At 35.8% G+C, this 16,702-nt stretch overlaps 2 protein-coding genes across 3 annotated transcripts; one reads left to right on the top strand and one right to left on the bottom strand.

The window, feature by feature from the left end:
- Positions 1 to 84: 84 nt before the first annotated feature.
- LOC111455086 (zinc finger protein AZF3-like) lies at positions 85 to 1,040 on the top strand. 2 transcript variants are annotated; one of them, XM_023096617.1, is made up of 2 exons: positions 85 to 386; positions 465 to 1,040. In XM_023096617.1, exons 1-2 carry the CDS (start codon positions 194 to 196, stop codon positions 863 to 865), a joined length of 594 nt encoding a protein of 197 aa, XP_022952385.1. In that variant the 5' UTR covers positions 85 to 193; the 3' UTR covers positions 866 to 1,040. The 2 variants fall into 2 exon arrangements, with proteins under 2 accessions (XP_022952385.1, XP_022952384.1); XM_023096616.1 differs by having other exon boundaries at positions 87 to 1,040.
- Positions 1,041 to 3,529: 2,489 nt separating this feature from the next.
- Positions 3,530 to 13,430, bottom strand: LOC111455083 (QWRF motif-containing protein 2-like). The gene is made up of 6 exons (XM_023096614.1): positions 11,608 to 13,430; positions 8,203 to 8,322; positions 4,702 to 4,818; positions 4,517 to 4,606; positions 4,120 to 4,227; positions 3,530 to 4,027 (listed from the first exon to the last, which is right to left on the bottom strand). Exons 1-6 carry the CDS (start codon positions 13,087 to 13,089, stop codon positions 3,947 to 3,949), a joined length of 1,998 nt encoding a protein of 665 aa, XP_022952382.1. The 5' UTR covers positions 13,090 to 13,430; the 3' UTR covers positions 3,530 to 3,946.
- Between the last annotated feature and the right edge of the window lie 3,272 nt (positions 13,431 to 16,702).

Here is a 16,702-nt window from a genome sequence, read left to right as displayed (position 1 = left end):
AAACAGTCAACCCTTTTTAGTTTGACTTTTTCAAGGTCCACCATTTAGCCACCGCCAACTACACCCTCAGCTTCCAACTCCCTTCCTTTCAGTTGACCGACTTCACTACTCACTCACCTGTCCACCTCCCTCTTTATAACCCAATTTCCCTTCCTCTTTTCCCTCACTCCCAACTAAAAACAAAGCCTCACCTATGGCCTTGGAAGCTCTCAATTCCCCTACTTCCGCGCTCGCCCACGACCAGCTCCTCAATCATAAGCCCTTCGACCCATCAACCCATCGATCCAAGCGTTCGAAACGACTCCGGTTCGACTCTGATGATGAGTACTTCGCCTTTTGCCTTCTCCTTCTAGCCCGTGGAAGAATCCCAGATTCTGACACTAATAATAAGCCTTCCTCGTCTCCGTCTTCGTTCCCTTGTTATGCTTGTAGTGTTTGTAATAAGTCATTTTCTTCCTACCAAGCGCTTGGTGGTCATAAGGCTAGCCATCGGAAATCTGATGGCGGCGATGGTGGAGAGAAAGTCTCGGCGGCGATTACTGCCACCGTGTCTAATTCTTGTAGGACCCACCAGTGTTCCATTTGTTTTAAGTGTTTTCCCACCGGTCAGGCTCTCGGCGGCCATAAGCGACGGCACTACGACGGCGGCAGTGGTAATAATAGTAATAGCTCCAGCTTCACGCAAACCCATGTCCGGGAATTTGACCTTAACGTCCCTGCCGTGCCGGAGGTCTGGTCGAGATTTCCCGCCGGTGACCGGCGGCAAAAAAGTCAAAGTCAAAGTGAAAAACAGTACTTTGCAGAGGAAGAAGTGGCGAGCCCTCACCCGTTGAAGAAGCCGAGGATTCCGATTCCGATGGAATGATTCCGGTTTCCGGCGACCCGAAATCCTCTGGTTTTGTCTAAATCTATTTGATTGTGTACATAGATAAGAACAGTTGTTAATTATTTATGGATTAGATTAAATTTGATTATGTTGTTAATTCAAGAGTTGAAAACTGGGCGTAATGATGAGTGTGTCGGAGACAAATCCATGTGATTCATGTTCATCCATTCATTTTTAGTGGCAGCTTTAAAAAAAAAAATTATGTTAAATTGACAAAAAAATATTAAAATCTTGACGCCCATAACAATAAGTAAATTTTAAAATTGTAAGATTGACGACAATACATTTCAAAATGGACAATATCAGTTAACAATGGGCCAAGAAGCTGGCCCCTAACGAGCAGATTGTTAGAACCCACCGGTTATAGAAGGTAACAAAGCATTTCTTATACAGGCATAAAAATCTCTCAATAACATATATCTAAAATGGACAATATTGGTTAACAATGGGCCAAGAAGCTGGACCCCTAACGAGCAGATTTTTAGATCCCACCGGTTGTAGAAGGTAACAAAACATTTCTTATACGGGCATAAAAATCTCTTAATAACAAATATTCAAAATGGACAATATCGGTTAACAATGAGCCAAGAAGCTGGGCTCCTAACGAGTGGATTGTTAGATCCCACCAATTGTAGAAGGTAACAAAACATTCCTTATACGGGCATAAAAATCTCTCAATAACAGATATCCAAAATGGACACGTCAAGGTGAAACTTACGCATACCAACTAGAAAACAAGCTCAACTCAATGGGTTATTTGCTTATGCAAACGCCACCGGCTCGAAATATGCTGATGATCACTAGGTATAGATCATTGGATTGGTAAAGGTACGATCACCTCGTACTTTAGACTAAGAACCAACTTAACTTTAAAAGTTAATATGTACACGAGTACCAATTATTACAGTTGAAAGAAGTTCACCTCAGACGCTATCGTATCATATATCGTTTGAAATTGTTCCCGAAGATTTACACAAAAAATTAAAATCATAGATTTTTGCAAATAAAAATAAATTTGATTATTTTCCTGAAATTTAATTTTTTTTTTCAAAGTGAAAATAAAAAAAAAAAAAAAAAAACAATATTTTTCTCTGTAATATATTAAGGATAAAATTTACAATTTTAAAAAATGTATTTATTATTATTTTTTTTGTAAATAAGGCTCAAAACGCTGTGTCGTTTTTCTGGTGCGATGTCAAAATCGATGAAACGACAGAAAGGGCAGTTGGTAACTAAAATTGTTTTAAATTATCTTTCGATACGTCGCCGTTGCGTGTAGGTGGAAGAAAATGTCATTATTAATCAATAAACTCCTAATTTCAATTATCTTTAAATAAACAAGTAATTAACCGTTAATTTTGGGAAATTTCCACGTTTTTTAATTTGGTTTTGTATTAATTTGGTCTTGTTTGAATATTTACTTAATTCATTTATTTATAAATATTGAATAATAATTGACAAAATCAATCTAAAAAACCTACGATCAAAGAGCTAATAATTGACCGAAAATCATAGATACTCAGGTTCATCGTGAATTGCACTCATCATTTTTCTAGCCAGTCGTCCATCACAATTTACCATGTGTCGATTGTATTAACAAAATTAAAAATAATTTATAAAGCAAAAGTGTTCAAAATGATGGGTGTACGTTAATAGAAGAAGTATGCACTAAAAATCTATATAGATACTAAATAGACACGAACCACAACAAGATACGCTAAATGAATAAATATATAATTTTTTTTTAAAGTACAATAAATAGGAGTACAAGAATTTGAGCGGTTGACTTCAAAAAGAAGAATATATGTCAATTATCGTTGTTTTATGCTAACTTTGGTAGGTATAATTATAGGTTACATCCGAGTGGATGAAATATTGATATGTAGAGCTACATTATTGTCGACGTCTAAAGCCGTGTTATTATTTTTAAATAAAATAGGATAATCCATATAATTTATACATCTATATATATATATATATATATATATATATATATATATATATGTATTAAAATGTTGGTTAGTTTTGTTAGAGAGAGATTCCAATTTGGTTGGCTAATTTAATTAATTAATTCAAGTGGAATTTTCTTTTATTCAAGAGATTTAGAAACACATTTATTTTTTCTTTTTAAAAATTAAACTATATTAAATTAATAGTTAAATTATTTGAAAATCTTGTGAATATTAAAACATTACAATAACCAATAAAAATGAATGAGTCGATCTATCTAATATTTGCTTACCATTTATAGCCGTAACAACCAAAATCCACCACTAATAAATATCTCCACTTTAGCCTATTATGTATTACCATCAACCCGACGCACTTTAAAATCGTGAGGCTGAAGACGGTACGTAACAAACAAAAGTAGATAATATATACTAGTAGTAGACTTAATTTATTACAAATGGTATCAGAGTTAGTCCCGGATGATACAAGACACTTGTCTAAGTAAGGCTAAACTCTCTCCATAATAGACACGTCTTAAAACAGTGAAGTTGACGACAATATGTAATGAACCAAAACAGATAATATTTATTAACAGTGGACTTAAGCTGTTACAATAACAAACACAACTCTATAAATCTACTAGAAGATAAAAATATTTTTAGTCGAACGTAAATGATGTCTTGATGAGTTGAGTTACGTAAAAAGGAGCCACTATTTAACCAATGAGAGTCACAAGAATTCACAAACTACAAGAATCAACAATGATGAGAACATTACATATATATACACATTCAGCATTGGCATTTACTCGTTGGCTAAAGGGATAGAGAATTGCAGCACTTTTACACAGCTAATCAAAGGGATGGGGTTTGTTTGTTTGTTTGTTTGTTCATCTTTTTCTTTTTTCCAGATACAAAGAGATACATTTAACAACATAGAGAGGAGCCACCAAGAAGGTTTCAAAACCCAGAGATCCTAAAAATCACCAATCTGTTCTTGTGTTACTTCAGTTTCTGCCTCCATCGGGTCGAAAAACGAGACGGGGTCCGTGTAATGTTAGTAGAATAACGGGTGAGGAGTGAGACATATATCATCAGGATCATATCAGTTCTACATGTAATTGTTAGGCTGCTGTCTTGTTGGAAATCGATTCAGTTGCAATATGTGCGTCCGCAAGCTACTATCTTTCACCTATTCGTAACGACCAAACGGTAAAACAAAAAGAAACGCAACACGAAAACAGTTCACTTTTCGATCATCAAGACTCGATAACTACGACTTACCTGCATGGCTGCTAGAGTAGACAAAAAGTCTTCACATTGTTGAAGGAAAATCCGTTCCTTTGCCGTCACCTTAACCAGTTCAGCCACAACGGAGTTTGTTTCTTCTACCTGTGAATGAGACATAACCATTTCTAAGATATAAGCTATGTCAAAGGAATACAAGTCAAGGATGCCATCATCTTTTCATTCTTAAGTGGAAACATTAGTTTTCAGCCTCCAGGATGAACACCATATGATAATGAAAATAACCAGCATCCCGAGATTTCTCGTACCAAACCGAAAAACCTAAATTGAATCTACAGAAGTACATAGTTTCGAGCGCTCTACTCGTAAACTTAGGCTTGCAGAAAAATGATTAACTTTATCAGACGGGTAGAAATTATAGGTAAAGCAGCACCTTAGATGAGAGAGAGCATATTGAAGATGCCATTGCCTGCATAACATCAACAGCTGAACCCACAGCATCCTTCAGGTTCTGAATATCAGCCTGATAAAATAAGAATGATTTATTTTCTTCATATTTTGAACATTGATTAGTACCGCTTTTTCAATGAAGGTAGAGATCGGTGCAGGAGCACATACTATTGCTTTCCCAACAACTGGGAGCCGTAGGGTACTGGCCTTCAAAGCCTCAGTTGCTCCAAGCATGGAGCTGGAGTGATCTCTGTCTAAAATAGCCCATTCTTCCAAATAACTTATCTACAATCACATCGATTAAGTAAAAACACTCATGTTAGAATTCGAAGAATAAAATAAACACAAAATCGATCATTCACCACAAGGACACAAACTTAAAGACATTTTTTCAGTAAGACAAAGTTACCACGCTAGGAGAGTTTATGTACGAAGCGGTAATATTATACCGTTATAGTAATGTGAAGGGTCCATTGTCCCCAATAAGTGATATTAGAGCCCCAAAATCAGCCATGTCAGTGGAATTCATAGAAACCAGCCATGTCAGTAGAATTCTCAAGACAATCAGCCATGTCAATGGAATTCTTAGGAAAATCAGCCAGAGCCTCAAACTCAGTCATGTCGGTGGAATTCGTAACAAAAATAAGCCATGTTAGCAAAATTCTTGGAAAAATCAGCCATGTCAAATCAATTCTTAAAATATCAGCTAGGTCAGTGGAATTCTCAAGGTGCTCGGGTGATGAATAAAGAAGTTATGAGCCTCGAGATGTAGTCTTGTTGATCCATTGTTGAGATCTATTGAACAGGCAAGATTCTCTATAAATGACTAAAATGAAGGGGACATATGGTGATCCTTTGTTTGAGTGGAGGATTATTGCAAAGAGAATCAAAGTTCTATATTGATTAGTGTTTAGGGGAGGGATAAGAGTATTGATAAAAATATAAAGTCTCTTCTTCTCAATTATCCCATGTGCAAACGAAGGGGACATATGAAGATTGCATGAAAACTACCCTTTCTCAATTATCCCATGTGCAAATGGATTTGGAAGGGTTTTTTTTTTTCTTTTCTTTTTTACGAAAAACCGAACTTTTATTTTCTAAAAAATGAAAGAATACAAGGGCATACAAAAAAGAGAAACTCATAAAAAAGGGAGCCTAGCAACCAAGTATACAAGCTCCAACCAAATATAATAAGACCTACCGAGTAATTGCCGAAAGACTTCGTAATCCATGCCTAAAGAGAAACATAGAATTTAACAAGAAACCAAACCTCCCCCTCCATCTAAGTATTATATTATTTCACTCACATCCAAGACCTCATAAAAATGGAGGAAACCCAGCCTGCCAAAAAAACAGCTCTTTCTTGCCGAAGACTAATAAGAAGAAGCTTTGAAATCGTCTCCCTGCAACCTTGCAAGCGGGCAAAGCTAAAACTAGACATCTAAAAGAAACATCCCCACACAACCCTAACAAAATCACATCTTTGGAGTAAATGATCTAAAACCTCTGGTGTCCTCCTACAAAGAATACAATAGTGGTGTGACCAAAGAGGATTCCCTGGCTGACATCCAATTCCAATGTGTTAATTCTTCCTTGCATAATCTGCCACACGAAAAACTTAAACCTTTTGGGAATCATAATCTTTCACACTAAGGAAAAACTAAAGTCATTCAACGGAAAGGAAGTGACCAAACAACGAAACCTCCCCCAAATTGATGTGCCTTATTCACAAACAAGAAAGAAAAGTAAGATCACCTTATCATCCTTTGCTCAAAGGCTTCACATTTCTGGACTACCCTCCTTTAACTCATTTGGGTCGCACATTATTCTTCCTAACAGTATCATCATTACTCTTCTCCATGACTGCTTTGATTATCACCCTACAAAGACGCCCAAAAGCTTCTTTGGATGAATTTTATTAGAGCTTTTCTTTACATCTATTGGTTGGAAAGAAACCATTGAATCTATAAGAGAAGAGTGTTCTCTATTTTGTAAGAGCATATTGCTTTGTGGATTTTACTTGGTCCAGATTGTTCAACCTTTTCGGTAACTATGGGTTTTCTTCTCTTTGCCCTAATTCTATTTTCCTTTTCTTTTCTTTTTTTAATTTTTTGAAACTTCCTTGACCTGGGATGAGGCTTTCTTCTCCTTCATTTTGTGTTTTCATTTATTCAGTGTAGTTTTTTTTTTTACCCAAAACAGATTTGATACTCGTCAAAGTCGCCTTTCAAATGGGTAAAACTTTCAGAGCCTTCTTTTTCATATTGTATATGGTCTTTCTTTTGGGAAACAAAAGTTGCATGTATGTTGAGAAACACGAAAAAGATGAATTACGGATCTAATTTTATGTACTAAAACTTGAAACCAAAAGTATCTTTCCTGCTTATATAGTAAGAACAGGCAATATGCATATATGTATGTATATATATACATGCTATAAACTTTCATTGATGCTATGAAATTACAAAAGAGGGGGAGACTCCATCCAACAGAGTTGCGACATACTTCTTCAAGGGGAGCATTTACACCAACTAACAACCAAGAACTAGTTCTTGTAAAAAGAATATAAAATTAGGAAAAAAAAAACTATAGTATCAAAGAACCTAATATAGGAGAGTTCCTTATCGCATAAAAAGATCAGGTGATATCAAATAAACATTAATAAGTCCCAAATGTAACAATGTTGCACACATGAAATGTATGAAAACTAGTTCACGTTTTTGCCTTATTCTACATAAGAACATTTCGATCATCCCTTTCATCCTACAAAGGTTCCTTAGTCCATTAATATTTCATTTTTCTATAAAAAATTCTAACAAGTGGGTTAGATATTGGTCAATAATGCCAGTCTATGAAATTTGAAAGTTTATGAATCTTTCGATTTATAGATGGTTTTGAATGTCAATCTTCAAAAGAGATAATCTTTCATCCTACAAAGGTTCCTTAGTCAATTAATATTTCATTTTTCTATAAAAAATTCTAACAAGTGGGTTAGATATTGGTCAATAATGCCACTGTCTATGAAATTTGAAAGTTCATGAATCTTTCGATTTATAGATGGTTTTGAATGTCAATCTTCAAAAGAGAACAGTCATAATCTTTTCCAAGAAAATACTGAAAACAAACTCCTACAGAACGCAGATGGCTAGGGTGCTCTGGAATATATATATATATACTAGTAAATACACCAAATGAGAAACCAAGTCAATGAGCAGAAGTACAAATATGAGTCATTGGTCACAAATACGAAACTAGATGAATAAATTAAGACAATAATAGAAAATTGTCAATTGGTCACAAGTTAGTCATAAACTATCAATTTCTATCCTTGATGGTCAGGTGCTGCTTATCCAACCTTCCTAAGTCTTTTGATGGTGAAGGGCTCAACTTGAAAGAAGAATAATTTTTCATATAATCAAATGTAATTTGGCTCAGTGTTACTTCATTGACACTTCAAGAGTTGTAATAAAATGTTCAAGTGTCATTTAGAAGAACGACGCAATGTTTTTTTTTTTTTTTTTCTCAACAAGCAAAGGAAGAAAAGATACTTATCAAGTTCGATAGCATTTTTGTGTGTGTGCTATATAATATGATGGCATTTAAAGAGACAAAAATATCGACCAAATGACGTTCTATGAGAGAAAAAAAGAAAAGGAGTCTGAATCTTACTTGTCCTTTGAGGACGGATGTCAGCTTCAATTTTTGCCGTAGTAATAGTAACTTGATTCTTTTAAGTGTGACAGTATGCCTTAGTTCTGAAATAGTGACCCATGCATTCCAAACATTCCTCTGGCGCAGAAAAAAAAAAGACAATAAAACTAATGAACTCAATATCCCAATCACACTGATATAGCAGCAAGTAATTCCACAAACTCTATGAATGAAATTGTGTGTTCACATAGATTTGTTTCGCACTAAAAAAGAAATGCATTCAGATATTCAAAAAATTATGGAAAAAGACACGACTAAAGATATACATGAAATTAGTAATGTAGAAATCATGAAATGACAACTTGTAGTATTAGTAAACATAAAAGGGCCAAACCAGTTCTATCGATAGAAAGCAGAAACTTCATTAATTTATTTTTATTTTTTTAATTAAAAGATATTAAAAGGTACATTAAGGACTAAAACCACCATAAAAACCATTGGGTGCTATCAAGGGCTCTTCTTTAAGAAATTTAATATAGAAGGGGGTAGGAAGATTTTTGAGGATGTTGAAAAAAGAAAAAAATTAGCCGTTTCTGTAAACGTTCTTAATTTATTGTTTCTGTCCACAACTTCTTTGTTGTTATATTTTAAACCAAATCATTTCCCCCAGAATACATTCCCCACTCCATGACCAAACCAACCACAACAATCATATTCTTAGTTATTCTAGTTACAAATTATACAAACCATTTGGATGCTTGCTTATCAGGACTGGTAAAATTAACTTGAATCATCAAAATATAGATCAGGGACTTGATAGGAATTCCAAGCCTCCAAACCTGAGAAAGGTAGGGGAGACCTCATGGAAGAGTAAGACTTAGTTACGTCCATGATGGATAGCAACAACAGAGTAATCAACTAAATAGAACCAACTTTAACAATCATACTTTGGGCGGCTTGTATTTTGCCTTACCCTAAGCATGGTGCCAGCTGCCAAGAGCGAAAATGGACAGTTTAAACAAGGGGTCAAGAAACACAGGAGATACAGAAACATTGTTGCCTTGTTAGAAAGGAAAAGCCAGTAGTTACACGGGCAAGGGGAGATCAGAAGTGGGGAGGAAATTTATGGGGGTTAGCTGTATTGATTGGTTGGATGGTTTGGGTGGGTGGAGCAGAATTAAGTAATAGGGCATAAAAGGATCGCCAATCACTTCTGCCCTCACCCTCACTGTTTGGGATAATGAGTTTGTCCAATCCTCCATTGTTTTTTAATTTGGCGATTTCTGCAATGGTTCCCTTCCTGTTTGAAGTCTTTTCAAACCCACAAGGTCAGGTCATCAACTCGAGTTTCTGTGAAGAACTTTTGGTTGAGTGGAGCAGGAAGAAGCGTGGAGAAAGTCTTGGTTATCCAAAGCACCAACGTCCAGTGAAGAGATAAAAAAAGATGTCATTTGTGGTTTTAGTGAGTTTTGCCCTACTTCCTCAGTATTGGTGCTCAATCTCGATTGTGTTTTTCTATCTATTTTTCAATGGAAACCAAGTGTGGGTATATTATTCTGTCCATTAGTGAGGGAAGGCAGTTGGACGGAGCGGTTCGGGGACACCAGAGATTGGGTGTTGGGGGCTGGAGGGGCGGTGTGGGGAGAATGAGAGAGAGTCACTTCAAATAAGGGAACCTAACACTTAACTAATTCAAAGTTTTCATTGATGCACATACTTGAATTTCCCCCTTTTCTGCAAACATCAAATTTACTCTCCTAAACTCAGTGCCACCATGATAATATGATCCCTGCCAATGACTAAAAACCTCACTAAGTTTATCAATGGAGTGGAAGAAAGGGAGAAAGTCCCAGAGAGGCTCTCGTCAGCTTGTTCAGTGTCAGCCAATTCATCTTGATACCCCCATACATTCAGTTCCTTCAATTACCACCAATTACCTAGCTTGTAGAACAACATTTAGGAAAGACCAATCAACTTTGTTGCAACTGGTAAGCCTTCTCTAAGTTACCATTTGAACTCAAAACCCCACACGTGCCTTTGCTTGCAGTCATCTACCACCTCGTTAGCCACAATAGGGAATCAATAAATTGTCTCTTTCCAATAAAAGCAGACTGGAAGGTGAAAAGAGTGAAAGGAAGCGTGAATTTCAGCCTTTCAGAAAGCACCTTCATGAGGGTCTTATATAAGGTAGTAGTTAAGCTAATAAGTTACACATATTAATCGATCGTATCTTCTTGCATGTCAAACATATATGTCTCACTCACATTAGACTTTTGTTACGATCGTCCAATAACTTATCTCTACTCACGAAAAGCATGCTAGAAGGTGAAAATAGTTTGAGGAACTACAGATTATGGCTTTTTAGCATAAAACATTTTGAAGACCGTATACAAAGACACTAGTTAATCTAATATGTCACACACAAAATAGAGCTTCTTAAGGAACGGAAATATATAAGTCCCTTCCACATTAGACTTTTGTCACCATAGTTGTTCTAGATTGAAGTTTCCATTTCATCTCAAATAAATTGAAGTTTTCCACTGATCTATAAAATGATTTTTTGTTTTTAAAAAATCAAAAACAAACTCCAAACAATCCCTTAGCTTTAAATAAATAAAAAAAAGGACAAACATCTATATTGGTGGAAACTCTACCATCCCATAAGTTAAAAAGTACAGGAAACCAAAGTAGAGGGTTTGGGTTCTAGAAGAGAGGACTAAAAAAACCTCATTCAAAAAGGAAAGAGGAATTTATCAAGAAAAAAACTTATACTAGATCCTATCCTTTAAGTAGAAGGGAGCATAGAAGATAATTCATGAGTAGTGTCAGTGCAGTAAAGGAAATGAAAAAGTAGAATCCTAAAAAGAAAAATTGAATCCAATTTTCCAAGGACAAAGAAAAATGTGAAACATTTGCTTCCTTGAAAATTGTACCTCCAAGGATGAACTACGTGTCTTAAGACTCTTTAACCAAGTAAGAAACTCACCCAAAATACTCAAATCCGGAAGAACAACTCTCCAAGGATGTCTGTAACTAAATCCGTAAATGAGGAAAACTAATTATACCACCTAAGGACAATAGCATCGTAACCAAATGCGGTGAGCATCCCCAACGTTCATACATCCCATCCGTAGGAAGTTCTTCCATATGAAAGATTCAGTAGTTACTGAACAGACAATTTAAGATAGAAATCTAGAAGAAAGATGATTGAAAGTAGTGGATATGGCTAGAAACGTCAGATCTAATTTAAGTCCAACTTTTGGATGTAACAATCTATGAGAGACAGGATGGGCATCAAGAACAAGAACAAAGTATAAGCTAAACTGCAAGTAGATATTGAAAACCTCCACAATAATAATAATGGGATTAGATAAAACCACAGATATAATCGAGAGGGTAAGCAATCCTGCACACAAAAAGTACCTCTGCGTTTAGTCTCTGCAACATGAACGTTGCATCCGCCCTTGCATTCACAAACCGCCATTGCAAGTAACGGTTATGCTGAAGCCTCAACACGTGTGCATCAACAATGCGATCTTCCCCCATTTTCCCCCTCCGGATATCAACAGAGAAACTGAGAATGGAGGGCGTACTCATTGAGTTACTAACCAAGGAGCCACCGACACCATTTCTCGTCCTGGAAGGACTAGACATTCCCCTTGATGGCGATGATACCGAAGAAGTCCAAAGCTTACTTGGGGATGGAGGCCTTGTGCCACCTCGAATAGGGGAAGCCATTGTTCGTGGAGATGAAAGTGGACCATCACTTGAGAACCGTTTTGACTGACTGAACTTTGATGGGGTTCCCAGTCTTGCCCCAGGACTAGTCGATAAAGGAGAACCAGGATCATGCAAGCGCCGCAGCCGGCTGTTGGTCTCTTGCCAAAACCTCGCAGATACAACAATCCCTCGAGGCCCATTTCGCCCCTTGGCAGCCGAACCACAATCTTGAACTCCTGAAGTACTGCCGGAGGATACACTGTCCGTATCAGAAGTAGTGAGATCAGAGGGCACAGAAGACTCATTCACTGAATCCGCATCTGGGCTTTGCCGAACTGCCTTCAACAACTCAGAACTGCTTGAATCCAAGCTCAATCGGCCGTCAAAAGAAGCTCTTCTACTGTCATCTTGCATTGTTTGATGTAACGCCCGAACCACCATCTCAGATCCCATTCCATTCACTTTCTTCTGCTCAGCGCCGCAATCTAAACTCCTCGACAACGGGTTCACATCCAAATTCGCATGCTGGATCCTCGCCGGCCAGCGATGTTGATCAATGAGCTTCGAATTCTCCACCTGAACTCCAGACCCATCGCTCTTATCCCTAAGTGGAGTCGCCCTACGCCGTTCCGGCGTCGAACCCTTTCTTGCATTGCTCATCGGCGTCGCAGTAGCCTTAGTTTTACTAATCGGAAGGGAAAACGCCTCCCCTTGAAACGAAACCGACAAACTCCTGGTCGAAGTAACCAAAAGCTTCGCAGCCGCCGAACTCTCACTCGCATTCCCGTGTCTAGAATCGATAACCGGAGTCATCGACCGGGGCGTCATTGATCGCCTCCGGTCCACCGATTGGGACCGCTTAGGTCCCAACGAAGGCAATGGAGTTGATGCAGGAGTCAAATTAGTGGACCTAGAGAGCAATGGAGACGGAAATCGCCGAGAAGAAGCCGACGATGAAGTAGTTGAGGCACTAGAAGTAGAAGTCGAAGGCGAAGGAGACATATACCTTGAAGGAACCTGTCTGCCTCTAGGTTTCCGGTTGAGAATCCCATTGTCCCTCTCGGAAGGTAACAGCGGAGGCCTCGCTTGGTTTCTGAGATGATCTTGCTGCTGCTCACTCCGTTGAGCCGAGGTTTTAGGGATTGAGGTATGGGTTGAAGCTGCTCCAGTAATGGCAGCCACCATCGATGCAACAAAACGTCTATTCTCCTCTTCTTCTTCTTCTTCACACTCGAATCCTCATAAACAACGATCTCAGTGACGAATTCTTCCCCATTTTCAAAACAGAAGATTCAAGAAATTCCAGAAAGGACGACGAAGCTTGCCAGATTCAACATTTTCCGTTAAAGCAATGAAATCACTGCTCATGGAATGGACCCTCCCTCTCTCAGAGCTCACCACCGTCTCTCTTCAGGGCTAGAGAGAGAGAGTAGGTGACAGGCAAGATTTGAGAGCTCTGCAAATTCACTCGCAGAGAAGAAAAAAAAGAGGAGAGAGAAAGTAGAGAGAGAAGAGAAGACTGTATTTTGTATATGAATACTGTATTTATTATCCAGTGCTCTTCTCTTTGGGTTTATGGGAGTCTTTGGAGAGACGTTATGTAATTTTATTATTTTATTATTTTTATTTATTTTATTTATTTAAATATTTTGTTATTTATTATAACCTTTAAATTTTTTATTTTTTTAAATTTTCAAAATTATGTTATGGGTCTCCCTCAGCCTTATTAAAAAACTTTAATAAGTTTTTTTTATTTATTTATAATTCTGATAATTATTTATTTTTAAAAATTGATATTTAAATTTTACATTTTTATTATTTTTAAATTTTTAAAGAATCTTTTATATTTAAAATAAAATTTTAAATCTCACATCAGTCGCAGAAGGGAACGAAGTATACTAACAACTAGTTTTAAAATCGTGAGGATGACAGCTATATGCAATGGATCAAAGTGGACAATACCCGCTAGCAAACGCGTTTTAAAAATTTAAGTCTCATGTCAGTTGGAAAAAGAAACGAATTACACTAACAAACGCGTTTTAAAACCGTGAGGATGAAGGCGATACGTAATGGATCAAAGTGAACAATATCAGTTAATAGTGGACTTGAGTTGTTACAAACAGTATCAAAGTTAGAGACCGGGTGGTGTGGGCTTGAGTTATTACAAATAGTACCAAAGCTAGACATCGGGTGGTGTAGGCTTGAGTTGTTACAAATGGCATCAAAGCTAGACACCGGGTAGTGTGCCAACAAGGACTTGGGTCATTCTTTATAAGGGTGTGAAAACCTCTCTTTAATAGACACGTTTAAAAACCGTGAGCCTAAAGGTGACGACATATAATGGGCCAAAGCATACAATATCTACTGGTAGTAAACTCGTGCCGTTACAAAATCGCTCAAAACTGGTTTCAATTCATTAATATACTCATCTTTTACTCAATCATCAAACTCGTGTACGAGATAAAAAAAGGTTTAAATTTTAAAATACGCTTTAAAATTCATTCCGTAAAATTTAGAACTTAATAGATCGTATAAAAATTCATAAATGTAGGTATATATATATATTTATTGAGCTCATAAATATATTATATGATATTGGGGCACATATATTAATTTCTCTTATTTTTAATTCTAAAATACCTACAATTTTGTAATTTAAATTATGAGAATACCTTTTTTAAATATTGTATATGATTATAATAAGGTTAAACTATCCAATAGTTTTATATTTATTTAGTAATAATTTTTAAAAAAATTAAATAAATTGCATTATTGGTACTTAAATTAAAAATAGGATAAATTACATATAAATAATTAAACCATATAAATTACAATTTCTTTATTAATAAATTAATTTCAAACTAGTTAAATATATAAAATAATAATTAATAGTGTATAATTTTTTTTAATATTTTATTTACACGTTGGAAAATTCGTATTAGGGTGGTTAATCTTTTTTTAGACCTAACCAACCCTAAACTCAATTATTAACTAATCAATTTAACTCGATTTAATTATAAAATATTTGAGTTATTAACTAATCGAGAGATTTAGTGTAACCGTTCATGTTCAGCAGATATTGTTCATTTTGACCCATTACTTATCTCATGTTCTAAAACGTATCTACTAAGGAGAGGTTTTCACATTGTTACGATGTTTCGTTTTCCTCGGTGAGATCTGATATTTAAGTTGTTCAGATCATTTATTTAAATTTTTGTTTTACGCAAAATATTTATTTATTTATTTATTTTCAATATTAATTAAAATTGCAATTAATATATATGTATATATATTTGGTTTAATCCAAATTAATTTGAGTAACTATAGGTCCACTAAATTAATGTTGTTTTTCATTTATTTGAACCAAATTTAAGTCAAATAAGTTGATAACCCAGCTCAAATACGAACTAGGTTGGGTTGAGTTGGTCGGATTTATTTGAACAAAATCTAACTCAAATAAGTTGATAACCCAAATCAAATAATCCGAGCTAGGTTGGGTTGGGTCGGGTTGGTCAGATTTATTTGAACCAAATTCAACTCAAATAAGTAGATAACCCAACTCAAATTTTACGAGCAGGTTAGGTTGAGCTGGTCAGATTTATTTGAACAAAATCTAACTCAAATAAGTTGATAACCCAAATCAAATAGTACGAGCTAGGTTGGGTTGGGTTGGGTTGGTCAGATTTATTTGAACCAAATTCAACTCAAATAAGATGATAACCCAACTCAAAGAGCTAGGTTGGGTTGAGTTGGTTAAATTTATTTGAACCAAATCTAACTCAATTAGTACGAGTTGGGTTGATCAACCAGACTTTTCAACACTCGATATTACTGGAGTTGGGTTGGGTTGGGTTTGGGTTGGTTAGATTTATTTGAACCAAATCTAACTCAAATAAGTTGATCACTCAACCCAAATAATATGAGTTGGGGCGGATCAGATTGTTTGAGTCACCAAATTTTTCGAACACTCGATGTTACAGGAGTTGGGTTGAGTTAGGTTGGTCAGATTTATTTGAACAAAATCTAACTCAAATAAGTTCATAACTTAACCCAAATACTACGAGTTTGGTTGAATTGATTAGATTGTTTGAGTCACCAGATTTTTCAAACACTCGATGTTACGTTGAAGAAAACCATCCAATATACAGTTTTTGATACAATATTAGAAATCGCTATTAAACCCAATAACGTGACTCAACCAAACCAAACATGTACGAAATTCAATGATGTCAAATTAAACCTAATTTATCACAAATAACTTTACAGCTCAATCTCAACTGAGACGGTTCGAGTTCTAGAATTATTTTATTGATTAGGGTTTTCAAGTCAAAAGCCAATATTTAACCCAACAAACCCTAATTTTACTTCTCCAAAATAATCATAATTATTTCAATTTTTGTCATGATTAATAATTTTTAAGTGGAAAATTAAAGAGATAATGGGATATACTTAAGCACTTAATAATCATTAATTAGATTAATTAATACATTAATTAAGCTTATAGGCCTAATAAAATTCTTTTTTTTTTTTAATTAATATTGTTATTTTTTGGTATCTAATGAGAGATGCCACATCCATTTCATTCCCTCTCAATTTCTCCCATTTTTTCTTGCTTTTGAAGCTCTCTCTCTCTCCTCTCTTTCTCTCTCATATATATTTTTCAAAAACCCTAATTCATGTTGGACTAAACTCACGAGTCTACGTCGTTTGTGTTTATGTCGATCCAACTGAGCTAATAGCTCTTATCGAGGGATATCTAAGGAAGTCTCGATTGTGCCATTCTTTCTCTTTTGGTTAG

Source organism: Cucurbita moschata, unplaced genomic scaffold, assembly GCF_002738365.1.
Source record: "Cucurbita moschata cultivar Rifu unplaced genomic scaffold, Cmos_1.0 Cmo_Scf00017, whole genome shotgun sequence".
NCBI classification, from domain to species: domain Eukaryota; kingdom Viridiplantae; phylum Streptophyta; class Magnoliopsida; order Cucurbitales; family Cucurbitaceae; genus Cucurbita; species Cucurbita moschata.
This window is presented reverse-complemented; position numbering and strand designations above follow the sequence as displayed.

Bases quoted from the DNA above. Each gene is read 5' to 3' on its own strand.
- LOC111455083 (XM_023096614.1), bottom strand. From the start codon at position 13,089: ATGGTGGCTGCCATTACTGGAGCAGCTTCAACCCATACCTCAATCCCT. The intron at 8,323-11,607 runs GTACTTTTTGTG...TTTCTGCGCCAG, and splicing joins TGCAGAGACTAAACGCAGAG to AGGAATGTTTGGAATGCATG. The intron at 4,028-4,119 runs GTAAGTCGTAGT...CGTTACGAATAG, and splicing joins CTACTCTAGCAGCCATGCAG to GTGAAAGATAGTAGCTTGCG.
- LOC111455086 (XM_023096616.1), top strand. From the start codon at position 194: ATGGCCTTGGAAGCTCTCAATTCCCCTACTTCCGCGCTCGCCCACGAC.